The following is a 26,914-nucleotide window of genomic DNA, read 5'->3' as shown; positions in this document are numbered from 1 at the left end:
GTCCTTCAAAGAACAAAGGGAAATCATCGTTAGCATACGCATATTAAAATAATTAAATAAATAAATAGTTGACGATGACATCCCTTTGTTCTCTTCATCCCTTCATTATATCGCCCTGATAAAAAGCCGGTGGTAAGTTTCCGCGAGTTTACCGCTGACCGCGGAGATCAAAACGGAATGCGCGTGTTATCATCCGCCGAACAAAGCCGGCATTCTGAGGATCCGTCTTGCTCCGTGCCATTTTCCGCGCGGCGACTGTGTTTGAGAGATGAGAGAGAGATCAAATGTTTGCCATGCCGGGTCCCAGACTGAGCCGGCTCCCCCCCCCCCATAGCCCGGGCAAACAAGAGGAGCAACGAGGCCGGGGGCGGCGAGGAAAAGGCTTCCCCAAATAATACTCCCCGTGTGCCGCACCTCCCCCCCCAAACGCTCCCAGTGGTGCACGTGCCTCACACCCCCCACCACGCCTCCCCACCCCTCGTTCGTCCGTCACGAGAACAGCGCTCCAGAAAGGCCAGGTTGCGTCGCGGTCCAGTCGTTTAGCGCGCGCTCTTAAACCAGAGCGAGTTCCAATGCAAAGGGAACGCACGCATGTCCACGTGAGCCACGCCCGAGCGCGCCACGCATTCGAATGCTAATTAAACAACAAACGGAAGGAAAGCCCTGGACCTTTTCTCCCTTTCCTCGTTCGGTTGTTCCTTTTCTCACCCAAACCCTCCCCCCCCCCTCCCCTCTTCCTCACCCCCAGCGTGACCCCAGCTCTGGTGGGAGGGTTGATCAATACGGCTGATTAGCTTTTCAAAGAGAATTTCAGAGATATTCCTTTGAAGGCAGACTTTCTAGTGAACGATCTTAGATCGGCCCACATGAAGAGGCTCTTTTAAGATCCCTGAATTAATGGCTTACTGTTTTAAAAATGAATTTGTTTATGGGGGATATAATGGGGGACTATGTATGAAAAAGGGCTGCAATTCCAATATAGTTCACCCAGTATGGGTATAAATTCCCTCAAGCTGACAGTCTGCATTTTAACATCATATTCATGGTTTCATTATAAATTCAACGTGCTGGAGTACGGACAGTAATTTATTGTTTAAATGGCAACATAGTGAATTGCCCATTATGGACAATACAGATTGATTGATCAATTGAGGACATGTTAATTGGTTCACTGATTGATTTGCTGGTTGGTCAGCCAGTTGGTTAATTTAGCGCTTGATTGGCAGGAGTGATCCGGACGGCGCTCCCGAACATGGACAGGGAGGTGAAGGAGCTGTACCAGGTTCTGATCCAAGCCAAAGACATGGGAGGACAGCTGGGGGGTCTGGCGGGGACCACCACCGTGAACATCACCCTCAGCGACGTCAACGACAACCCACCCAGGTTCTCCAAAAGTGAGCGCTTTCCATCAGCATTTAATTACACTCAACATGTATTACACTTACTGCCTACAAAAAACTACTCCAGCAAAACTGTCTTGCCTGGAATACACAAAGCTGTCTGTCTGTAGGTAGGTAGCAGGGCCACCCAACCCTGTTCCTGGAGATGTACCATCCTGTAGTTTTTCCATTTTTCATTCAGGTTAATTACTGTAAGCACCTTGCACAAAGGTACAACTGCACTGTATCACCTAGGAATCAAACCCGTAAATCTTTTTAAAGTTTAAAACCTAGTTCCGTACCTTCCGTTACCTCAAGGTGTAAGTCACCATTTCCTTAAGTTACCCAGAACAAAGGAACCTAAATTAGCCAAGGCGGTACAGTTAGCTTGTGACAGTTTAGGGACAATATAGAAACACGTAATTAAAAAAAAAAAAGAAAAAAGAAAATCAATTCAAGATTCTCTGTCCCAGATTTAATATTGCTGAAATGCTACTGTAAGTTTTGAGAGAATGCTGAGTGTTTAATCGCGACACCAAAGGAAAGCAGCTGCTATAAAGTAGCAGTAAATAAAAAGGATTTCAACAGAAAAAAGAAAAAAAAAAAAAAAAAAAAGAAAGATTTTCCTTTGGTGTGAAATTCGCTGGTGGTTCCCAACAGACGACAAGGCGAACGGATGGAGCCGCGGTTGGAAGCTCGCGCACGGGAGACGTGACGGTTTCTCTTTTTTTATCTGTTTGTTCCATCGAAACCACCGGCCCCTCTCAGGAACAACTGGACGTGGAGTCTGCAGATAGGCACTATCTTTCAAAGCAGAATGGACACACATCTTTTTTTATCTTTTCGATTTTTTGGTTTGTTTGCTTTTGTTTTTTTTTTTGTTTTTTTAAAGTGCACTTTTTGTTTTCGGTCTGTTTTTGTTTTGCTTTCTTACGACTGTACTATTTTGGGGTTGGAGTTCTATCCCTTTGTACAGGTATCACAGGATAACATGCCACATAATTCAAAATAGGAAATTTCAAACATTCAGAGCAATTATTTACTTACATTCACATCATTAACTTTGAGGGAACAATAATAATAATAATAATGAAATTTCAGTTGTATGGAAAGCCATAACTGAATACTGTTCTCGCCAGTAAAGGTACAGATAGTGTATTTTAAAACCTTTTGCATATTACTTTTAGCAATGACAGTCATCTCATCAACGAGTACATATGCCAACAATACATCACTGATTAGCCCGTTTAAGGTCACACTGAAATACAATGGCAGATTTTCACAGCTAACAGTCTGTCCGTTCTGGCAGCCAAACCACAGAAAGCGAATACATAAATTAATAAATAAATAAATCAAGCAAGACTGATTCACCATAGCAAGAGGTTAAGCATTTATTTTGCGAATTAGTGGAAAATTAGCTTATTCAGTACCAAAGTGCACTGCCTATGAATAATTATGCCTTACTTCCACTTAATCACCCTGTGAATTGTACGAAGGTGTAAATCAGGAGGGAATTATCAAATCAAGAGGGAATTACCAAATCTTTTTTTTTTTTTTTTTTTTGAGATAATCTCAGGTTGGTGCACAACATTCTGAATGTCGTCATGGTGACCTCTCCAAGGATGCCCCAACGCGCAACACCCCCAGCCCCCCCACCCAACTTTTTCTCTCTTTCCACGTCTTTCTGTTTGTCCTTTATTCACCTCAGAAAATATGACTCCTAAACCTCTTGTCTGTGTATTTCTGGCACAGCTGGTGTTCTGTCCAAGCTTGGTCTAACTTCTGTCATCTGGGGCTCATTTTGGCCTCCCCCCCCCCACCCCAAAGTGATTGAATGTGTGATTAAAGATGATGAGAGAACATACTTTTCTATCGCTGTCTGTGATACACATTCCTGCATGATGCTCAGTTATTCTGTATTTATTTATTTTTGTGAAAGGCATATTTCACCTGAAGGTTCCGGAATCTTCTCCCGTGGGGGCGTCGGTGGGCTGGATCAAGGCGCACGACCTGGACACGGGCAAGAACGCCGAGGTGGAGTACAGCATCGTCCCGGGCGACGGAGGCGCCATGTTTGACATCACCACCCACGAGCACACCCAAGAGGGCGTCATCGTCCTGAAGAAGGTACGTGACCCCCGCCTGACCCCTGACTCACTGCTCACCCAGGGACAGAACCATGTGACCTAAACAAAATGAGTCCATGAAGATGCAGACTAGTTCTGTAGGGCCACAGTGTCTGTTTTTTTTATCATCAGTTTAAGTGGCTGATTGTGAAGAGTCTGCACACCCTCTCAATACCGTAATGGGCTGTTACAGGAAACCACAAAAACCCCGAAGACACCATGGCCCCGCCCCGGCTCAAGGTTGGAGCCCCTTCACTGGGGTACGGGATCTACAATCCCATCCATCCATCTATTACCTAAACCCATGTATCCCGGTCAGGGTCGCGGGGGGTGCTGGAGCCTATCCCAGCATGCATTGGGCGAGAGTCAGGAATATACCCTGGAGAGCTCGCCAGTCTGCCGCAGCAGCTCCACCATCATAGGCCGCGTTTCTGCTTCCGGCGTATTAGTGAAACCGCGTGAACGCACGCGGGAGGGTGAGACTGAGCGGGCACGGAGAATAGCCCGTCCATCTCTTACCGCCCGCCTTGCCGGTGCGAGCGCACGGCGGGTTTTACCGCCGCCGTCTGTGCCACTCTGTTCTCAACGGTTAGCGGTCCTCAGTGCGCACCGCTACGCCGACCGGCGAATGCGCCCGCTCCCCTTCTCTCGCTTAATAAGGCTCCGTCTCCCTTAAACAACTAATAAATGAAGCGTCCCTGAATAATGCATGCCGCCCGGGCCTGATCTTTCGGAGGACCTGCGGAGAAAGGTAGCCCCCCCCTGGCCCCCCCTCAGGCCGATTGCCGTGAGAGAGGTAGCGGAGCATGAACAGCGCTGGCGTTACCGAAATGAAACAAACCGGACCGTGATTTGAGAGCACGGACTAACTGTTGTGCTGCAGCGGTGAAGACTGTATGCCAGTTGAACTGGAAAGGAAAGTTTGAAGACAAACTTTAAGGTGGCTGGTAAAAGGCCAGTGTATAAGTTGACACGTTAGCTTACACAAATTATAAATAACAGAACACTAATTAATGTAAGTTCGGGTGGAACTCGTGTTGATGTTGCTGAAGTTACTCACCTTGCCAGCGATCTCATCTGTTAGAGGCTTTGCAAGAGAGACAGTCAGTATCTGTTTACGATATAAAATCATCAGTGTCTCAAAAAAAGGTATTTATGGTATTATCACAACATGCACAGGCAATGCAATGCCAGAAATAATGAAGAGTTGGCGTTTTCTAGCTAACATAATTAAGCTGAGTGTGCTAAACCTTCATACACAATAGCATTTCAAATCTCTGAACACATCAAATAGAACATTATGCAACCTTTATAAGCTTCTATAAAGTTGTAATAAAGTTGTAATAGCCTCATTAGTGGATCACCGTTATGCAGATTACAATTATGGGTATAAATCATTTAATTAATAAAAGTTTTCTAAATGTAATGGCCAGCTGTTATTTTTTTACAAAAAGTTATTTATTTTTTTAAAATGCTGTATTTCACATGACATTTTTTGTTTCCTGGTTTGTTAGTCGAGTTGTATTTTACAGTGATGAGCAGGTCAATCTGTAGCCAATCAGGGAGCTGTAGCCAAATGTCGGACTCATCCTCAAACCTCCTTCCCATCCCACCCCCCAGTACACATTTGCCACTCTCCTTGTTGTGTCTGATCTATTCCTAGCCATTAAATTCATACTTAAAGGTTCATGGAAAAAGTGAAGATGATGCTAAGTCATCAGTGACACAGCCGATGATGCCTCCACAATAATGTAATGTGTGATGCCCTTGCAGGTGCCATAGAGGTGACACGCTACTTTTCTTTTTTTTCTTTTTTGGAATCGTTTAAGTACACTGGCACAGACACTTTTTTCTTGTCTTTGGTCGTCCTTTGTGACTGTCAAGAGTACAGAAAAAAATAATAATAATAAAAATTCCCAGGTGACGGCAGTTAAAAACCCAAGCCAAGGCCTTTTTTACGACTTAAAATGTTTTTTTTTTTTTTTTTCCTGGAGAAAATATCGACTGCAGCCTGCGGAAAGATTTGAATAATCCAATCTCTGGCAAGTACCGTGTTTACGTCCACGTGGGCCATTGTGCAGTACTGAAGAGCGCGGGGGGGGGGTGACAGACTGAAGCCGTTTCGGGTTTGGGGGAAGCAAAGCCCGTAATGAAACACCGAGAGCCGTTTCCACAGCCCCAGCGTGAGAGAATTTGCAGCGCGTCAGCGGGTGTAAAATGAGGGGGGGGGCGGTGGGGGGGGTGATACGAAACTTGCACAAATTCGGCACTCAAAGTCAGAAAGAAAGACAGCCTCAGCAACAGAGAGGCGGGGGCGGTGCCGTTATTTATGTTCAGAGACGGGGTGACGGCCCCGCCCTGATCCTGTTTATTTATTTCGTTTGGAATTTGGGCTATTTTCGTCGCTGTTGGACCAAAAAAAAAAAAAAAAAAAACCCATCTCGCCCCTTCATATGCAAACAGCTATGCGCGTTTCCCTGAGGGTGCACACGCACACCGTCTGTAGCTCAACCTAAAAATGTCAGAGGAAGCGGGCTTCTCTCCAGCTGTTAGCGTTTCTGGCGGGTTTGTACGGCAGCAGAGAGAGATATTATATCCGGTCGGTAGCTGTAGCCGTTTCACTGACAGGTCTAACGGTTTCCCTTGGTTTAATTTTCCTTCTGTGTGGCATGTAAATAACACCCCTGTGTGATTTGCAAAGTGTCTGTTAGGAGAATACCTCTCCATCTGCTTTGTCCACACACACTGATACATGAATACATTGAGTAATATTTGCGCTGTTTAATTGAGTCCTTTTTTTATACAACTGAATGAGCAGTGACCTGAGACAGAAACATCAGCTACTAACAGCAGACACTGCAGACATTGACTTGGTTACTCAAATAATTCTAAATAAAAGATTAAATATATACAGTGAACTGCTTAATGTTTGGGTAAAATACTTTTATTTTTTTTATTTGGCTCTGTACTCCACAATTTAGATTTGTAAACAATTTACATGTGGTTAAAGTGCACATTCTCAGCTTTTATTTAAGGGTATATGTCCATACACTTTGGTTTCACCATGTAGAAATTGCAACACTTTTAATACAATTTTAGGGTATTCAGGGTACAAAAAAAACAGTGATATGATTATCCATACCATAAAAATTAAATGATCATTACAACCATTACAATCACTTGGCAGACGATGTGTTCCAGAGCGACGCACAGTAGTGGGGAACGTCAGTGTTACTCTCAGGAGTACAAAAATGCAGTATTACCAAGCCGGCAACGAGGCCCATTTGAAATCAATAAGTGTAATGTTCACCTCCCAAACAACAATTTGTATCGTAACATATAGCTTACCAGTCTCAGATAATGCCCTCAGATAGAGCCCATCTTTGTGCAAGTGTGCCTATAACATCACCCAACATCGGCTGTCCAATAGGCTAGTCCAAACACCTAGGTGTTGGATTTTATGTGATAGCTGATATAGGCAGCCAGTGGAGGGAGATTGGGGGGGGGGTGACATGGCTGAGCCCGAGGAGGCTGTAGATCAGAGCAGGCGGATTCTCAGGATGTTGTTGTGCAGGAAGAAAAAAAAACTGCAGACCCGGCAAAATGTTGTGATGTACTCTGAGTTTTTTGTCCAGTCGACTCCGAGCTTCCTGGCAGATGAAGAGGGTACCACTGTGTTGCCCCCCAGAGAGGACGACAGATCCAGAAAGGGGGGGGGGGGGGGTGATTTAGCTGCACTGTGAAAAATTCCAGGGAGACTCTACTTAAAATAACAAGTAACTTGGCTGCCTTAAACTCTTCAGTTAGGTGAACAATGGATCTTCAGTACAACTGTTCATGCAGAAGTACGAAGAACTGAACACATGTTGTTCGCTGAGCTCAATATTTTAAGGCCACAAGTTTACTTGTTATCTTAAGTAGAGCCTCCTTGAAATGTTTAACAGTGTGGGAGTATCTCAGTTTTAGCCAAGTTGAGCTTTTTGCTCATTCGTTTGTCCTCCAATTTAACGCTTTCATATTGCCCTTGTACCTTCATCTTGATGTTGTAGCTCTTTATGTCTGGTAATCATGCCTCATGTCTAGTTTATGATTTGCCAAAACTTTACTGAATTAGCTACTGCCTACAGTGTGAACTAGTATCGATGCTCGTGCTATGGATACTGATGCTTTATGAGAATTGTACCATATCTGACACGTGTTCTGTCATTGTTCCAGTTAATCTTTGGTACGCACATATTGAATGTTGCTTTCGATAAAGTGTAATGTTATGTAATGTGAGGCAATGTATCGTAGGCAAGATGACACGTGCCATCATCATCCAGTCCAACTCTTCTAAAGGGAGATATGCAGAACCGAGAACCATGGAGGTCATTCAATGGCTGTAGATCATTTAAAGCTGACCTGTAATGGAAGCGGAAAAGAAAAGCAGTGATGTAAAATGGATGGCCGTTCGTTCATGTGCTGAAAGCAGGAGCGATTGCACAGGGACCCTCCAGCTTCCCGTTTCCTCTGCTCTGTGTCTTTGTGGCCGACAAGCTGCAATAACACCAGCGCAAGACGTGTAGCACTGCTCCCCAGTACTGATAGACTGCAGCTCAGAGCTGCCGCTAAGGCTGAGTGTGTGTGTACGTGTGTGATGTGAGAGATGTGATGTGACGTGTGTGTGATGTGTGTGGTGTGTGGTGTGTGGGTTGCTGCCCATAAGTCCCAGAATAGACCAAGGGCAGTAAATGTGTTGGGGTGTTGAGGGGGGGTGTTGGGGGGGGGGGGGGGGGGGGGGGGGTCTGTCATTTGATAATCGGATCAGCGGCTGTAATGGGCTGTGGAGGGTAATCATCTGTTTTTCGGTGGGGTGGGGGTGGGGGGGGGGGTCTTGCTGATATAACACCAGGCCTGCTGAGAGACAGGCCTGGCTTACAAACCACCCCCCAGCCCACCCCCCCGCCCCCCCCTTCAAAATAAGAGATTAGAGGAAGAAACAATAAGCCCTGGTCCCAGCAGGAATTCCCGGGGAAGAGAGAGTGTCGCACGCGTCCGTTCTCTGGCAGAGGGGTAAATAAAGGAGTTCTAATGTAAAGCGTCCTCCTCTCCCTCTCTCTCTCTCTCTCTCCCTCTCCCGGGGTAAGAAGCTCGTTGTCAGATTACATTTGTTCAAGTGCATTCGCCACCATTTTCAGCGCCTCCCCCCCGACCCCCCCCCGTAAGATTTTTGTTTGGTAAACGGCGGGTCGGCGGAGACGGGTAATTGAAAAGCAATAAGCCTAGCGGGCCGGGGCCATGCTGCGCGGCCGCGTGGGGTACGAGCCCGCGACGCCGGGAGGACAGGGGATCGCGTCCGTCTGCGTAGCGAGATCTGGGCCTCTCAACACCGGGAGGACGTAGGATCGCGTCTGTGGAACTGGCTGCTCGGATTTACTAAGCAAGGACGTGTCATAAAGACCAGGACCACATTTGATGAAAATAAAAATATAATAATTACGGTTGATGCGAAAAAGTTCTTGGCGTCGCATGTTGAAGGGGGCACTTTGACGTGGTTCCTTTTTTACGTGAGAGATGGCATGTCTTCACTGAGTTCATGAACATTTGTTTTGCTCTGATAAAACTGTATTTAACACCACAGTGGGGAAAAAAATAAACAAGCTATGAATGGTACTGCAATGGGCACCATAAAATACCGAGTTTTTGGCTGGGTTTTGTTTTGAGAGTAAATCAAGAGGAGAGAGGAGATCACCCACTGCGCACAGTGCTTTAAAAAAAATAAAAATATAAAATGAAATAAAAATTTTTTTAAAAACATCGAAAATAACCGCATGTGCAATATTCAGCAGACAGCCCTGTCACCTCACTTGATCATTTTATCCTCTGGGTGGTTACAGTCATATTTCTGAATTAAAAATGTCATATTCATGCTGTGTGCACATTAAATAATTTAACAGGATCCCGCATATTATCTTACACGACCTTTGGTGTCTCAGTGAGCAACTGCCAACCACATGAAATGTAATAACCAGATTATGTAATGGGGAACAAAGACTTTGTCAAAGGTATTGTGGTAGAGCAGTGACTGTAGATTAAGGGGTCGTGTGGCAGATTCCACCGACAAAAGAAGGAAACAGTGCCCTCTGTAGGTCATTTTAAAAACTGTTACTAGTTGTCAGCCATAAATTTGAGTTTCAAATTCTCACATCTAAAATTCACATCTGGAACAATCAGCACATTAATATTAAAGAATATAATATAATTTAATACAGTTTTTTACAGTTCATTCACATGCATGTGAGACAGCAGACAGAGGCGTTTCCATGGTAATTGGGCCCAGCAGTGGCGTGAGTGCGGACCGGGCATTAACCCCGCCCCCCTGCGCTGGCTGGGCGTTCTCCGTCCCTCTGCATTATAGAACGCGTCCTGCTCTAACCCCCTCATTAGAGCCTTGTCTGACACGTCTGTCTCGCACCCTGGCACTGGCGTCTGGCGGCTCCCTCCCCACACACCCCCCGGCAGTCCCGGCAGTGTGGGGGGGGGGGGGGTGTTCTATGACGGATCCCTCACCGCCCCCGGGATGGGGTTTATGTAGATGGTTACCCAATGATTGACGTTTTTTTAGGATCTACTGCGAGGCGGGAATTGCTGCAAACTCGGACGAACCGCAGGAAAATGTAAATGTCAGATCGCAGCGTGGTGGTTCAGCTAAACTGCTTGATTGCCACCTACCCACACACACACACGCACACACAGACGCAGATGCACACACACCCACACTTATAAACCGACAAATTTTGTTGTCACTTGAGTAGTGATTACAACCAGCTGTAAAAATGTGCCAGAAAGCCAAAAGGCACCTGTGTCTGAGACTGCAGCGGGGTCAGAGGGCGTAGTCACGGTGACGGCGGCGCTGACCTGGCTCGGGTGTAACAACGGCGACCGGTCTGTACGTTGGGGTGTGGCAGTGGAGGGGAGGGGGTGCGGGGAGAGTTGAGGTATGGCATTGTGTTATTGAACTCCACACAGACAAATGGAATGGAAAGCCTATTAAAAATGCATCGCCCCGTTTCCACCTCCAGAGCGGCGATGGCGGGCCTCGGCCCGGCCGGTTCTCTGGCTCTAAAAGCCTCGATAAAAGGCTTCCAAATGGCAGAGACAGAAGCAGCCCTCAGCCCGAGCTGAAGCTATAAATATGGATCACCTTAGCACGCCAGCGCGCGTTCTCTATGCTACGCTAATACCTGCGTCTCTGCACTTACAGACAGGCTCTGAATAGATCCGGCTTTCTGTGTTAGCTAGCAGCATATATAATAAATAAGTAAATAACTTATATTAATTAAAAAAAAGGTGACGTCCAGCACGTTTCTGACCCGTAATGTCTGCTATGTGACTGCTGTTAGAAATAAAGAGGGGGTTTATGGGTAATAGTGTGGGGCTTCAGCTGCAAGGCTCAGTTCTTATCCTCCACTGTATTCCTCTGGGCGCAGCGAAGCTGTACATTAGCATATTAGAGCGCTCGTCTCGCGTGAGCGGAATTTAAAGCTCGCCGTGTTCCGGGTCGCCCGGCCGACGACTGGCGACCGGCTGCGGGCCGCTCCTCGGCTCGGGCCGCACCGTCGCCATGGACAACCGGTGGCTTTTTCCCAGAATTCTCTATGTTCATAAACATGATTTGTTTTGTGATAAAAAAACAAAGTTGAAGAACAGTTTTTGTTTTGTTTTTTTTTTGGGGGGGGGGGGGGGGGGGGGGGGCTAATCGCTTTATACATTCTAGCGCATTAACTTAGCCTACATGTAAATTTTGGGTAGGGAACCATAGCAGAGGGTAGCGGAGATTAACACAGGAAAAAAAACGAAAAACAAAACCCCTAGTCTCACAGCTATTTCCCCTCCTCAGTCGCCCCCCCTGCCCTTCAATCCGAGCCGGAGTCCTCTGAGTCCGACCGTCGACACATTATCCACTTTCTTCATTAGAGCGGAATCCCTTTCGTTACGCCCCCCCCCCCTCCTCCTCCTTCTCCGTCACCCCTTTGTGTTCCCCGCGCCACGCTTTGAGACGGAAGTCATTAAAAAGGACGACCCGCGGCCGCCCCTGCGCCCACCCCACCCCCGCCCCAGTCAGACGCTCATGAAGACCAGTGGAGCTCCTGACATTTTCCCAGCCCTGGCCCGGCTGACCCAGGCTAATGTGAGGAGCTCCTCTGACATTTCCTCCAGCTCTGAGCCTCCAGGGCTGCTCATCTTTACTGCTGCACGCTTGCCTGGCCTCTCACAAGCGGGCTATTACTAAAAACATAAAATAAAATCAGAAACAATGACTGTGTCATTTACATACACACACACAGTGCAGTCCATATGTATTCGGATCATTTCACAATTTATTTTGCCTGAAATCTGCGAACCATAGACGTCACCGTACGCTGGTTATATTCCCTGGTGATGCTCTGCCAGGCATGTACTGCAGCCATCTTCAGTTCCTGCTTGTGTCTGGGGGTGTTTTGTCCTCAGACTTGTCTTCTTCAGCAAGTGAAACACGTGTTCAGTTGGATTCCGGATGTGTGATTGACAAGGCCAGTCATAACACTTTCAAGCCCAGAAAAGTTGCTTTAGCAGTACGTTTGGGGGTCACTGTCCTTCCGCAAGGTGAAGCTACATCCAGTGCCATATTTACTGACTTTCCTACGCTTACAAACACTGTAATTTGACCGCGCTGGAAATGCCCAACGGCGTGGTTTGTGACCTTGCGATACACCATGCTCGACTCTGAGGGAAAACATCTGCGTGCCACATTACGTGAGTAAAGGCTGCAATTTATCAGGCTGGAACACAGAAGTATGGGGTTGCGCTGTGTGTAATTTTGTCATTTATTTTTGTATTTATTTTATTTTAAAATTTTCCCCGCTGAGTCCCAACGGGGGGGGGGGGGGGGGCTTGTTTGTTGCTTTGTGTTCTGTGCAGACGGTCCATATTTTGGCGAAAATAACAGCTGTGAAGTCTGTATTTATTTGGCTTGCATTGATGAGTGTGAGGAGCAGTAGCATTAGCCTTGCCGCTAGCCCAACACACTGCCATTCCTCTGGCTTTCTCCAGTCAGAAGCAGAGGCCTGGATTCACTTAGCATCTGCCCTGAGCCCCAAAAAGCTTTACTTTTATTCCCTTCTTCCCCAAGAGCAGTTGGGCAGGTTCAGCGACAGCAGATGAAATTCAAATTCTGTTGGCAAAGGAAGAAAAAAAAAAAACTGAAGTGTGAGGTGAGGTCAAATGTTGAAAAATCCATGCAAAACCATTTCAGTGCCTCGTCCCTCACTGTTTTAACCTCGGTATGGAAAGCCTAATGGAGCTCACCTGCCACGCTCCACACTGCTGCTCTCTCTGTGGCCAATTACGGGCCACCTGTGGGGCTGGAGCGGGCCGGATCAATGCCAGACCGAGGGGTGCATTTACACACTGGAGCAGTGTCTCTCTCTCACACACACACAGAAACCCATACACACACACACAAGTGATTAAATAACAATTGAAATGCTTACTGAAATATTTCTCACGGTATGACGCAAGTAGATGAAGGACGTCCGATTGAAAAGGGACACCCACAGAAACCAACTAAACTTTTTTTTTTTTTTTTTTTTTCCCCCCCCTTTCTTGTCATTGTCAAACTCACTCGCCCCTCTGAGCTGAGTGGGAGCGGGCTTGAGTCAGACCAGTAACGAGGTGCGTCACAGACAACGCAGCCTCCTCGTACTCAAGCGTACCCGTTAGCAACGCCCAAAACGGACCCCCCTACCCCACCTCCAACGAGGTGCGTCACAGAAAACGCAGTCATGCGCACTCCTGTTAGCACCAACCCCACCCAGACCCCCCAGTACAGCTAGCTTCTCTCTTCACCTCAAGCCAAATGCTAATTCTCCCAGAGGGCTGTGGGGCTGACAGACACCTGGTGGGTATGAGGCCTGTGAGTCAGCGAGTGCACGCCAAAGCAGATTCCCCCGGAGAGACCGGGGGGGGTCAGTGGAGCGAGACGACAAGCTCCCCCCCCCCCCCCCCCCCCAACGAAAACCTCTCCTCCGAGACGCACCTAGCACACACGCGTGCCATGTCCCACACTCCCCCCCCCCACTCCCCCCCCCACTCCCTTCACAGCACCACAGCAAACAGACGCTGTTTAACACAGGAAGAACCCCGGTACCCGCAGGCTAGCCAATCACACGCCCCCAGGCAACACTTCCAGCGCAAAACGACACACGGCCACCGCTATAGGCTACCAGCTATTGCGCTGCTTTCCACCTTGGCATGAGATGCAGCCCATTTTACACCTCGTTTATATCTTTTACAAGGGCAAATAAACAAATAAATACTTTCTAAAACTTGCACCCATTTGCAAAAAATAAAAATTAAAAAAACAATAAAATAAAAACAGGATTATTAAAAGGAATACATCTTTGTCAGGGATTTTTTTTTTAGTGTCCAACACACTTTGGCCTGGATTGAGCCGTAAATCCTGTGGGCTTTTGTGCTCTGAACAGAAAATGTAAGCAAATATTAAAGTTGTGAGGATTATTACAGTATTACCTCGTCTTTTTTCATTTCGTCCAAAACAGTGCATAAAAGCCGGTGTGCCTTTATATAAAGAAAAGAAGAATAACCTTTGCTTAAATTTGCTAACCACATATACTTTCTCAAATTGGTTATATAAAAAACCTATATGGATATAGATATTCTTCCGGTCATGGCCTTTGAATTCCATATTCTGCGTTTACTCAGCCATGGACTTGCTTCTCTTTCCTTTTCCCTTTCCTCCTCCAGCCGCTGGACTACGAGACCAAGAAGGCCTACACCTTCAAGGTGGAGGCCGCCAACGCCCACCTGGACCCCCGCTTCCACAACTTCGGCCCCTACAAGGACATGGCCACCGTCAAGATCAACGTGCTGGACGTGGACGAGCCGCCCGTCTTCAGCCGGCCGTCCTACGGCATGGACGTCCTGGAGGACACGGTGGTGGGGACGGTCATCGGGGCGGTCACCGCCCAGGACCTGGACGCCGGGAGCAGCCACGTACGGTAAGGACCGGGCCCCGCTTGCTTCCGAGTCGCGTGCCGGTCTTGCCCCACGACCCTGGTCCTGGTGGGGGGCGGGGGCGGGGGTGCAGGGTGTTCTGATTTTCGGTGTTACTCAGAACTTAATTTACCAGTTAGATCAGTTGATTATGCGATTAACTCACCTCACCTGTTTTCTCTAGTGTGAACTGCCTGGTGATTATTTGAGGGAAACTCAAATGTTATCCAGTGCAGTTTTCCAGCTAACTCCTCAGTAAATCGTGCTTCATGAGACACCCCCCCCAGGTGAGAGGGATCTTTGGTCAATCAGTGACATCATTCAATCAGTGAATCAACCAATAAATTATCAGGTAGATAAAGAAAAAACAAAATCCAGCATTACTAGCCACAGTGGCTAGATTTGAACGGTCCTGATATATACTGTAGGGAGTGCACCAGCTTCATAAACTCCTGCCCTTGGAGAAGAGTATTACTGCTGGCTTTATTTTCTACCTGATAGTTAATTGATTTATGTTGCTGAATGGCCACTCACTTCATAAACTGAAGCACCGACGGAAAGCCAGAGGTCCTCACTCTCGCCCTTGGGCATCTGCCGGTCCTGCTGCTTTTTCCATTGTGTTCATCGTTTACCGAGCGCGCAATTAAGAGTCTTCACTATGCAGTTAATGCCGCTCACCTGATTTCCTGGGTCTCAAGTGCCTTTTGCTCGCACGCTGAAAAGAAAGAGCAGCCACCGCGTGGGTCTACGAGGGCAGGAGATGGAGAGAGAGAGCCACTGGAGTGCGCGTGGGGGATGTTCCGAGATGACCTGCAATGATCTACACAGCCAAGCTGTAATTAAAAGAGTTGCACTGAACGGAATGCTAACGCTAACACGCAGGCTATTTATGTCCAGTTCAACAATATGAACAGCCACTTTAAGAAGCCATCAACCAACTGCTGAGGCAGTTTAAGACTTTGCACAGAAATATTTTTTCAGGCTGAACTATATAGGAGGAGTTTTATAATGCCTGCTGAAGACTAAATCCACTGTAAATGAAATGGGTCTGCTCGACTGGCCCGTAGCTCGATGTTAAAAGCAAGCAGTCGTTCAAACGGATGGCCGTCATTTTAATATGGACGGCCTGTGCGGGCCTCCGGAGATCTTGCTTTTTGAAAACTGGCCAGTTTCATTTTGTTTGTTCTCACATTTTTGATATGAACCCAGACTTAAAGCTTGTGAAATGTATTTGGCTGACATTAGCTGCTTTCAACACCTAGCCGACACTATGGTTTTAGTTAGTCATTTTGGAATCATAGTGCGAAGGGGACAGCAGACCAGGTTCAGGGGCATTCTCTGATTGGATCAGAGGTACAGAACTAGCTAGGTTACACAAATCGTGTTACTCCAAAATACAACACAACACTCTCAAAGGAGGAGTTAATCAACACACTTTGTGTGTAACTACTTTGGTGTTACTTTCAACACATTTGTGTTAATACTTGTGTGTTACACATGCAGTTCACTGTATGTGTTACAGAAGGAGACTTTCAAACACAGACCGTGTTGAAAGTAGCACATGAGCTGTCCTTAACTAGACATGGAACTGTATTAAAAATGACCTGTTTTTCTAGCACGTCTGCTTTGAGAGTGAATGTACCAAAAGGCCTTCAGTCCAGTATAAATGTATTTAATTTTTCAACAAAGGAAACCTTTTTACCCTTATTTATTGCCTTAAGAATAATTGCATTGGTGAGGTTAACAGCTTTTTTACTTTATCATTGAATACTTTTTAGTGAAGAGATATGATACTAATTTAAACACATAAGGATTTATGAAATAAGAACAGAAGCTAACCCTTGCCTTTCTGTAGAAAATGGTTGGTAATTTTCTCATTAAGCTCACCTGTAGTTAATATAAAAGCGACGTGGTGTGAATGCGTAGAGACAGGCGATAATGTGGCCTGGAGCAGACACCACGGTAGCTGAGGGAGAGATCGGACTTTCGGCATTTCACACAAGAAGCCGGGCGCCGCTCGAAGAGAAAAAAAAAAAAAAAAAGGCGGCACTTGGACGATTTGTCGCGCCGTTTCGTTGGCTGTCACCAGTGTTTATCGTCGCATTTTGTTGTGAGAAAAAGGCTGTGGAGCTCCGGCGCGCTGGTGTTAAACGCAGCCGAAGGCCGACCCTCTCCCCACTCGGGAGGCGCAAAGAAAATAAAAAATAAATCAGTTCTTGAAAGAACTGATTGTTTTGATATCAATATTTTATGGTAGGAAAAGCGACAAAATGGAACAGGCGTGGATATGCTTGAAAGCCTGCTGTTTTTTTTTATTTTTTTATTTTTTTTTTAAACTCTCTCGTTTCGTCTTGGGTGTTTAATATTTCACGTCGGCATTGTTTTGTTGAGGGGTACGATTACACATACAGTAGCAGCCTGGGCACGCAGGACAATGGTCCCGAGGATCTACCATGCATACGGAATCATGCTTTTAGGATGGGCCCAAACCACACGGTGCACTCTGCCTATGCAGTGTTTTATCACTACAGTTAGCCTACTCAAAGTCACACACAACTTTTGTACTTAGCTACTGAGTCTAAATCGTGTCCATATCAATGCATTCACAAAAAACACCATTGAAATGGGGAATAAATAAATAAATATACATATTAAAATTAAACCCAGTAATATGCGTTTTCCATTTGACAAAACCAAACCTTCTGATTCTGTGTGTAGTTGTTTTCCCGGGGAAATGTTCGAGTGCTCTTCAGTGGAGAGCCCCAGGCTGCATCTCTGTCCCATTCAGACATGAATGACACTAACCTGAAGATGAGATTGCTTTTCAGTCAAAAGGAAGGAAATCCGACGCACAGGAACATTAATCACACCGGCTGATGAGCTTTGGAGTTCCCTGCATTTTATTTATTATTTTTTTATTTTTTATTTTTGTGCTGCTACTCACAGCTGGTGCATAATCTGTTTTTAAAATGTGGGGAGGGGGGAGGGGGTATGATTCTCTGCCCCCCCCCCCCCCCCAGCGATCCAAGCATGTGGGCCCTACATGTGGAATGAGAATCCCTTATGGAGAAAAGTCCAGCACTTTGGATAATGAAAGTGTAATTGAATTAGTATGGACCTGTATATGCATTGTTTCAATACATTCTGCATGCGAAGATAAATACCAATAACATGGAATAAAATAAAAGCATAAGAGTGTTAAATACTAAAGAATAATTTAAAGGGGAAATGACACACTAGAGTGAGACTGTATCATTGACCCTCAGCCCCTTAATGCACCCTCAGCCTCTAGTGGTGGAACACTGTCACTGCATATGTCCACCTTTTAATCTCTTTACATTTTGCCCTGGCGAACCTGTACTGAGCCCATTGGGAAGGTTAATAATGTCCAAATTTTATTTATTTATATTTGTGTATCGTATACTCTCATTAATGGAATTTGGCAACAATCTGGATGAATTTGGAGGAATTCTGAGAAAACTACAAACGTCTGTATGATGGGTTTCTCGTCTTTCTCCCCAAAAGAAAGACGATTGTCAGTTTCCAGACTCTTTCCTTACTTTCAAAGACTTCCTTTTAAAATGGCTATAGACCGAAGGTAACCGTGCCTCTGAGCTGTCTGAAGACAAGAAAATAAAATAGAGTTTGGCGTGTCAAATCTTATTCTCCAGTTTTCAACAGTTACTTCTCTCCTTTAGATGCCACTCTGCCCAGATTTACCTTTTTAAAAAATCATGAACAAAAGGGAGAAAAACAAGTTTAAAGTTCAGGGACATGGTAAGAAGTGGAACTAGTTTCCAGTTTTTTTTTTGAAGGAATGAAGTTGAGATTACATCTGAACATACATTTTCATTTGATTGTGATCAAAATTTGTATTATTCAAGGATAAAAAAAACAGTGGCAAACAAATCTGACAACACTGGGTATGTTCTCAACACCAGGTCTGTCTGTGCGGTTGCTGAAATAGCATCCAGAGGTTCTGGACATTGTGTTCGCTCATTAGCCCACACACAGTTGCTCTGTACAGTTATGTGGGGATTCCTTTGAAGGTAGAGAAAAGTTAGTCAACTGTGTGAAGGTGAAGCCTATTTGGAGAGATAGAGGATATGAGCTGATTTGAGTGGTCTCTCTCCCTCTCCCTCTCCCTGTACATCGTTACAAAGGAGACGGATACACAGTTGTTTCTAGTGAACAGTATTACAGCAATGCTGACAGCCAGGCCTTGGGAAGATGGAGTGGAGTATGTATCACAGGATACACAAGGCACACGCTCTCCTTGAGCACTTATAAAAATAAAAACTTAGGAGTCGGAGCATCTGAGTTCAGACTGAGGAAACCGAGGACACTGGGACCATGGGAGAACGGGATTGGCTCCCTGCCAGAGCCCAGCCAATCAAAAGCAGCGCAAAATCGTCTCAATCTATTAATACAGCTGCCTGTTGAGTGACAGCCTGTCTTTTCGTACGTGAGAAGGTGTTTCCATGGCGACTCGAAGGTAAAGAAATGGAATGGTGTTGACTGCGCAGCGGATTCTCAGGTTTTTGAGTTGGCGGGTTGGGCCGACTTGGCAGAAGGCTCCGCGGGTGGCCCTCATTTTGAGTCTCCAAACTCGCACACAGGAGCCCCCTTGCGATGAGATCCGTGGACAGCTTTACCGGTGATCATAAAGTTTGTTTGTTTTTTTTTCCTGGTCATAGGCCATGGTGGTGGTTCTCTGCTTACTGTGTGTGTTGTTTTTTTTGATGTTGTGAATATTTTAAATAAGATGTCGGAAGGCAGAGGTTCTAGGACAGCTCCCTGGAGAAGCCCTTTAAGGACTGTTTGCTAGAAGCCTCTTTGATTTTTTAAAATTTTTTTAAGGATGTTTCCGGATGAGAACCACAGACCTGTTGGATAATGTATGAAAGCGGAGTCGGTCCAGATAAAGGGTTCACTGCAATAGTTCCATTTGCCTGATAAAATGCTGTCTGGATTACTCAGTCCTTGTATCCCATCCTTGCAACTCTTCCTCCCGTCCTCCATTGAGTGGAGCTAACGAGAGGAAGACGAAGAGATGCAAGGAGTTACAGCAAGCCATTGGAATGAACCCGGAGTCTTATTCTGCGGAAGAGACGTTCAAAACCTTGTGCGTCAACCTTCAAATGGCTACGTCAGTGATTGTAGCAAGTAGAGAGAAATAAGTAAATAGATCACATTCAGAGAGCCTCAGCTGGAAACCAGAATGCACTATTTTAAAGGACATCTTGAAACAAAATTGCTGTGACCTTGAAAGTTTCTCAAACCCCCAGCAGTGTTTGCAATGTGCGCATCATCCCAGATCGTGACACGTTGTATCATTCACCGATCTCAGCAGGGAAAACATTTCATTAGTGCTTTTCTAAACTTTATCGGTTTAAAAAAAAAAAAAAAAAAAAAAAAAGTGTTGAAAAATGCTTTTGAACTTGGTGTTCCCAAATCCCCTGAATAATTCGGTGGCTGAGGTGCCACCGCGTCAAGGGTTTCAAAACAAGAGTCTCTCTTTGAAGGGAGAACGCGAGGACCGGCCTTGTGTTTTAGACTCCCAGGTTCGGAGGCTGACGGGAGGGAAGAAGGGAACATCAGAGCTGGAGTTGCTTCAGTGAAATGGGACATTCTGCCTAAAATCTTTGAGTGGGCCAAGGCCCGCCTGTAGTGTGCCTGTGCTGTGGGGGGTGTCGTGCTGATACCAAAGTCCTCAATGGCCGCGGTCGTACTGATCACAGTTGGGGTTTACAAAACAAGTATGTTTTCGAACCGAATGTTCTGCGATTTGTATTGGCTGACTGCGGATGAGCAGCTACATTTGTTATTTCAAAGAATAAAACCTCTGGTGGTCTTGTCCTTACTGTGATGGTGGGGGGGGGTTTGGGAGATCAAACACAACTGAGCAGGGATTCTTTAAGCTATTCACCAGAGGTAGTATAACGACCAAGTCTCAAGAGACAAAAGGACAGGCATAAAGAACAAGAAGAAAAATACTCCTAGGGGACAGTATCCCAAAGAAAAGCTCTAAACAACCCGCGTACTGGGTTTAAAAAAAAATAAATAAATAAAAAAATAAAAATAAAAAAAACCGGCTTTAGTATGAACTTTCTGAACATAAAACAAAACTGCCCGTGTAGAAAACGGGGGTAACTCATAGAAAACGGACCTCAAACCGAGGCTGAAAAAATAACACCCTAAAAGAAGAATTCTGAGTTTAGGTTGTGGCAATAACTTGTTGCCAACAACCCATAAAGCTAAAGACTGCTGTGCTAACTTTGTAGCTACAACAATCCAATACCGCAAACTCGCGATCCTATACCTTTACCACACTTGACAGATTACCGGCTCTCGTGTAACGTAAATGACACTGAAGCAAAGCTTATCGGCTTGCTAGGGGTTTAAATAGAAAGCCAACAGGTGCAAATTGTAAAAAGAGATTTGCACGCGTATAATTCAATCAAGGAAATGAAGAAAACGTAATGACCATGTTAACTGAAGAAAAGGCGCAGATAAAACCAATGGCCGTAATAACTAAAGAAAATGCGCAAAAAAAAGGCCGTAATAAACGACAGAATGACGCACGCTGTAAAAGAAATGTTGTTATCACCCACAACCATGACACTTGCAGATAAATTCGGAGATGGAATTCAGTGAATGAGTTGGTAATTGGTCTTTTTTGTTAGTGTAGGCTAATCTGTGCAAATTTGTCATTTGAAGCAGATATTTAATATATCTATTTGTAGTTTTGTTTTTCTTTTCTTGCAGCATTTTACATTTAGCATGTGTAAACAAAGTGACCAGGACCCAGAAATCAGACGAAAAAAGGCACAATCCATCCATCCAATGTATGTTAATGCATAACAAGTGTTTGCCTTTATCAGTACTAACCTTAGCCTTCTCACTTTGCTCCCTTTGTTGTAAATGAATAATGTGCTGAATAAAATGTGCTTTGTCTGTGCCAATGATGCAGCCCATCTCTTCTGTGTAACCACAGAGATCAGATTGGGGTCACTAAGGCAATTTTAAAAGAGTCTTCTCTTCAATTTTATAAGAGTGTCTGATGAGCTATTCTCAGCGTGTGGCAATTCTGGGCTTGCAGTTATGGCTGGAATAAAAAACCTGCATACACAGGAGGCCCAGCAGCTAGCTTGGGATCTCCTGCTGGAGCCAGTAGTCACTACTGTCATTGGCACGTCGTCATGCCAACATGTCCCACCATTTTATTTTAGCATGGCTTTTTTCTGTCTTAAGATAGCGGTGAATATTACGACTGAGTGTCTTCTGACTTGAGTCAGCCTCATGCTTTCCTACTGTGATTATTTCAAATGAGCAATGTTGTAATACTGTAATACTGTTGTAAAGCTGTAATACTTGCTGCAGATTAAGCACGATATTGAACAGTACTGTAACAAACTGTTACAGAAGTATGCACAAAATGAGGGACAACTGAACATCAATGTTTCCTAGATGTTTCTTCAGAAATGTGCCACAGTCAAATAGAAAAGGAGAAGAGCCAGGCAGACATTTCTGACATCCTTTGACTGCCAGGAGAGTAGAGCGCAAATTTGAGCTTGTTACTCGCTAGCTATGTAATAATATCCCTTGAGTAAGATCACGAGCGGAGCATGTTTAGGTAGCTAACTACTCCTGCAGTAGCCAACTTTCTGTTCAAAATTTTACAAAATGTTTCTCTTTTTTTTGGTGTTCATTAGCTTTGGCATGCTGAAAAGTTGAGATTCCTTTATGAAAATATTACTTCTCAATGCAGGGGAACCAGAGCATTTTTAGTGTTACCTTTGCATTAGTTTAGTGCATTGTGCAAATAAAATAAAAGAAAAGGATATCAATATGAATGTTGAGTCTTCCCGTTTCAAATTCCCTTTCTCTTTCAGAGTAACTTAGGGAGAGTTGATTTCATTGACCTGCACAATTAATAATGCAGAGTTAGGGTGATATGACATCCGAAAGGGGAATGCAAGTGCAATATTCCTTCAAATCGCTGGGTTGCAGAAAATGACACATTGCTCCATAAAACAAACTTAAAAAAAAACCCTTCTCTCAGATTTGTATGTCATAAGATATTAAAATAAGAAATATTAATATTGGGAAGTTGACTGGTGTGATATTGTTTTTGTGCCTCTTAACGGAACACAGTCAAAATTGATTGACACCGCTGCATGTCTGGAGATAGAAAATGCTTATGATTGGTGTTGTAGTCAGTTCACCTGATTGTAGAACTTCATGTTTTATGAACACCGATAAAAGATATGTTGAATATGCAGTTTCTCCCTGCTCACCAGCTGTTTCAGATAGTTTTAAAACAAATAAAGTTTATAATTGAGGCTGGGGAAAGGAAATCCCCTTAGAAAAGTCTTATAAATATTTACCAAAGGTAAAAAAAAAAAAAAAAAGAAGAAAAATCAGATACAAGAAATTATTACCATCTACCACACCGCAATGCCAAATTAAACTCAATACATTTGTCCAAAGCTGAATGCAATACCCAATATACCTTTCTTTCACTGTATAAATGTACAAGCTTTCAAAACATTATTTATTTATTTAGTTATCTATTTTTGTGTCAGGTATTCTATCGACTGGAAGAGTGATTTGGACAGCTACTTCGGCATTGATCCTGTGATGGGGACCATTTCCACCAATCAGCTCCTGGACAGAGAGAGCATCGCCCAGCACAACATCTCCGTGGTAGCGACTAAAGTTAGTAAGTATGACTACAAATCAATGGTGATTTACGCAGAAGCCATTGTGTGTGTTAGATTCTACCCAGGTCATTAGTCAAGCCCATTTTCACTGGAGTAATTTTATTTATTTATTTATTTATTGCCTTTTCATAAAGAATAATTCACTCAGCCCACTTCAGACCAAGGCCATCCTTTAGTCACATTCTTTTCACTTTTTTTCCCAAATTATTATTATTTTTTTCAAAAGAGAGAAGCATGCACACATACACACACAATCTTCTCCATTTTCAATATGGCACTTTTAGTATTATTGAACCACTGGATTCTAAAAAAACAAAGAAAGTGCTGCTCTATTCTTTGACTTGTCTAAGGCATTGACACAGCTGACCTTGGCATCGTGATAAACAGGCTTCTCAGTACTTCTTATCTAGTCACTCTTCAGGGTGGTATACTACCTTTCTGCTGGAATTCAGCGAATACACTTTGACGGGTCTGCCTCATCTTTTTCATCTGTTTTCAAGGTGTGCCCCAAGGTTCAGTGCAAGGCCCTATTCTTGTCTCCATCTATGTCAATAACCTATGTGATAATACTATGTCAAAATGTACCATTTTTTATGATGATGACGCCATTATTTACTGTTCTTTGTCTTCTGTTTTACAAGCATTTATTTATTTTATTTTTTTACGGTCTGCTATTGATGTTGCACAGTCCGTCATCTTAACCGTAATTTGGTCAAGACAAAACCTAGCTTATATCATTTAGTAAATGAAGAGGGTTGCCTTCTGAATTAGGTCTTTGTTTCAGAAATAAATCCTGCTTCTCCTTTCCAGCTAGGAAATACCTGATGGCAGCACCATTTGTGTCACTGTTTGAGTATGGTGATGTGCTGTATAGGACTGTGTCAGCCCAGTGCTTACAGATGTTAGATTCTGTCTAGCACTGTGCTTCACAGTTTAATATTGGCTGCAGAGCTCTTATGCCCCTCTGTACTCTGAATTCCAGAGCTGACTGGGCTTCTCAGTGCTTGCATAGGCACATCCTCTGGTACAGCTTCATTTTCTAAGTCCCTCCGTGGGATATTTCCATCTTACCTGTGTACCTGTTTGTCCAAGAACCGTGGTGAAATGGGATATCCCTCCCTTGTAAAGATTGCCATTGTTTTCTTGTATGCAAGTGCAGGGGAAATAAGCAAAGAAAACGTTGTGACATAACAACTCAGTGAAAGCTGCTGGTTGGACACAGTTAAAGCTGCTGTGTTCCTATTCTAAATAACCTGGAATCCTTTTTAACGGTGCATGCTTGGCATTCCAAAGACATTTTACCCGCCCGGGGGTCATTTTAAAATAGTCATAGGCTTAAATTCAGAGCATGAATTAGATATCCCATATTAAATGATCATTCATAACTAAATACATATTTCTTGTCTTTATAATTTATAATGGGCCCTTGGGTGCAATTTAAATAAGCAGACTCTGCTGGCGGTAACCCATAAACATATCCCAACATGCTCTGTCTATGTACACATGTTTCTAGAGTGAATTTCAAAGCATGTGTGACAACAATACATGGTGAAAACACTGCTTGTGTCAAGAAAAAACTGATTGATTACAATTCTCACTGATAGTCTGAGGAAGTCATTACATCCTAACTCTATGGCGCTCAATCAAAATTGCATGTGCAGTAAATTAATTAGCAAGGGATGTGAAATGAGACCATTAAACACTGAGCCTTTACTACCTTGCTGGCTCGTTTCTACGCACTACGTCAAGGTCGCGGGCAAGGACGGAGATCAGTTAGAGAGTGCGGCGCGTCTTGCTCTCGGGTCGGTTTGGAAGTCCGTCCATCCCCCCGTCCCTGCCCAGTCCCTCCCCAGCTTGTGCCGTTCCCCCGTCACCCACCCCCACCCCCCACAGAAAACTCCGCGGGACGGGAACACACGTTCCTGGAAAAGAGCCATCTCTTTGAGAGGTGCTGAGGGACGTTTTGGCGACAGCGGCTGTTGCATGCAAAACATGCTTTCTTCATGAACCCTGGGATCTGTCAGAGAGAGAGAGAGAGAGAGAGAGAAAGAGACAGAGAGAGACGGACATAGAGAGAGAGAAGCGATGGATGGAGAGAAAAAGTGGATTGATGTTCCATGTATTTGTATGGTCCTGTTATATAGCGCAGTGTAATTGCTTTGTTGCAGCTCACACTCCGCTGTGCACCACTGCTCTGAGGGCTGGTCTGTGCTGCCAGCGAAACACACCACAGTTCAACTGAGCTGAACTTATCTGAGAGAGAGAGAGAGAGAGAGAGAGAGAGAGAGATGATCTGAGCAGGAACAGAGAGAGGATTACTCCTCTCTGACCAGACTGAGTAAACCTCACCTTGGCTGCTCAGTGCTAGGTATGTGTCAGACTGTCCCTACATGCCTGCAGTCTTTGTTCCTACTGCTAGATCTGGTCCCTGGGGGAGGGGGGTGGATCAGGAGGAGGAGGGCCGGGGGGGGGGGGGGGGGGGCGATATCAGGTGGCTAGTCGGCTAATCTGCACCAGCGTTTGATAGCCTGTTAGCGGCTCTTATCCCACCCAGCTCAGCCAAGCGGAAGATTGCGAGACTCTCAGGCAAACGCGCGCCTTTGTAGCCGGCAGCTAGCCTGCGCTTTCCGCTCAGAGCTAACGCAGTCGCCGCTGACCGCTACCTCCTCGCAGCCGCCCGCGTGACCTCCGCACTTGCCAAAAAAAAAAGGAGAGCGGGCTCCTGGACGGATCCAAAACGAAGAGAGGTTACTCGACTTGACGCCCCTCGAAGCGCGTTCTGGCGTAAAAAGGCGGCGACGCGAGCCGCTGAAAAGTTTTTAATTAGCTGCTCGGTTTTTTTGCGCTTTATTTTTTTTTTTCGCGAGGCGGAATGCCACGTTTTTTTATAATAAAAACCCCGCCGCTGAGCTCGTGAAGTGCCGCCTCCTCGCCCGTCGATCCGCCGAGGCGAGGGATGTGAAGTATCCTGTAGTGCTCTGGCGCACCGCGCCGTGCTGCTTTCCCGAAAAAAGCAATACCCCGGCTGTGCTTAACCGCGGGGTGCTTCAACAGCGACGCACGCTCTTTTAAAAATTTTTTTTTTTTTAAATATAGAGGTGAAGGAGGGCTGTTGTTATCGTGGAACTGTCGCGGGTGGCATTGTGTGCGCTGTGCGTGTACTTTTCTGTGTGATTTCCTGTTTTGTAGCTGTTGTTTTTTTTTTCGTTTGTTTTTTTTTGACTGTGTCAAGGAGGGATACACTGCATAAAACATGGAAGAAGAAGGTGTGATTCAATCTAAGAGCGAAAGATCTAAAGACAGAGAAGCACTGCGTTTGTGTGTGCGTGTACGTGTGTTACCATACATATGCACTAATGAATAAAATGCATGAAATGTACTAAATTTGTCTCCTGTAACCTCTAACTTTGACTTTGTGCAACTGTCTTAAAAAAGAACGAATAATTAGCAACTTCTAAAAAGCAGTGTTAATAGTTCTTTCTGCAGCGGATTTGTACTGACTTTATTTTTGCAGGGTACATGGCGCCATCTAGTGGATAAAATAAGAAGGCAGAGATGGCGTTCTAATTTATGTTCTTGTTCCGGATAAAGGAACAGTGCATGCATAATGAAATGGTAATTTCAGATTATATTTAGCTTATGTGCACAT

The 26,914-nt window shown here is 44.9% G+C and overlaps 1 protein-coding gene across 2 annotated transcripts in view; it reads left to right on the top strand.

The window, feature by feature from the left end:
• LOC118224689 (cadherin-12-like) overlaps window positions 1–26,914 on the top strand; it is a 139,464-nt gene that overhangs the window by 96,237 nt on the left and 16,313 nt on the right. For both annotated transcript variants that reach the window (XM_035412306.1, XM_035412307.1), the window contains 4 exons: window positions 1,227–1,394; window positions 3,319–3,506; window positions 14,291–14,544; window positions 23,128–23,264. In XM_035412306.1, the coding sequence (XP_035268197.1) occupies window positions 1,227–1,394; window positions 3,319–3,506; window positions 14,291–14,544; window positions 23,128–23,264 (747 nt within the window). The remainder of the gene's footprint in view (window positions 1–1,226; window positions 1,395–3,318; window positions 3,507–14,290; window positions 14,545–23,127; window positions 23,265–26,914) is intronic.

Source organism: Anguilla anguilla, chromosome 4 (genome assembly GCF_013347855.1).
Source record: "Anguilla anguilla isolate fAngAng1 chromosome 4, fAngAng1.pri, whole genome shotgun sequence".
NCBI lineage: Eukaryota > Metazoa > Chordata > Actinopteri > Anguilliformes > Anguillidae > Anguilla > Anguilla anguilla.
Note: the sequence above shows the minus strand (reverse complement) of the source record. Positions and strands in the feature narration are given on the sequence as shown.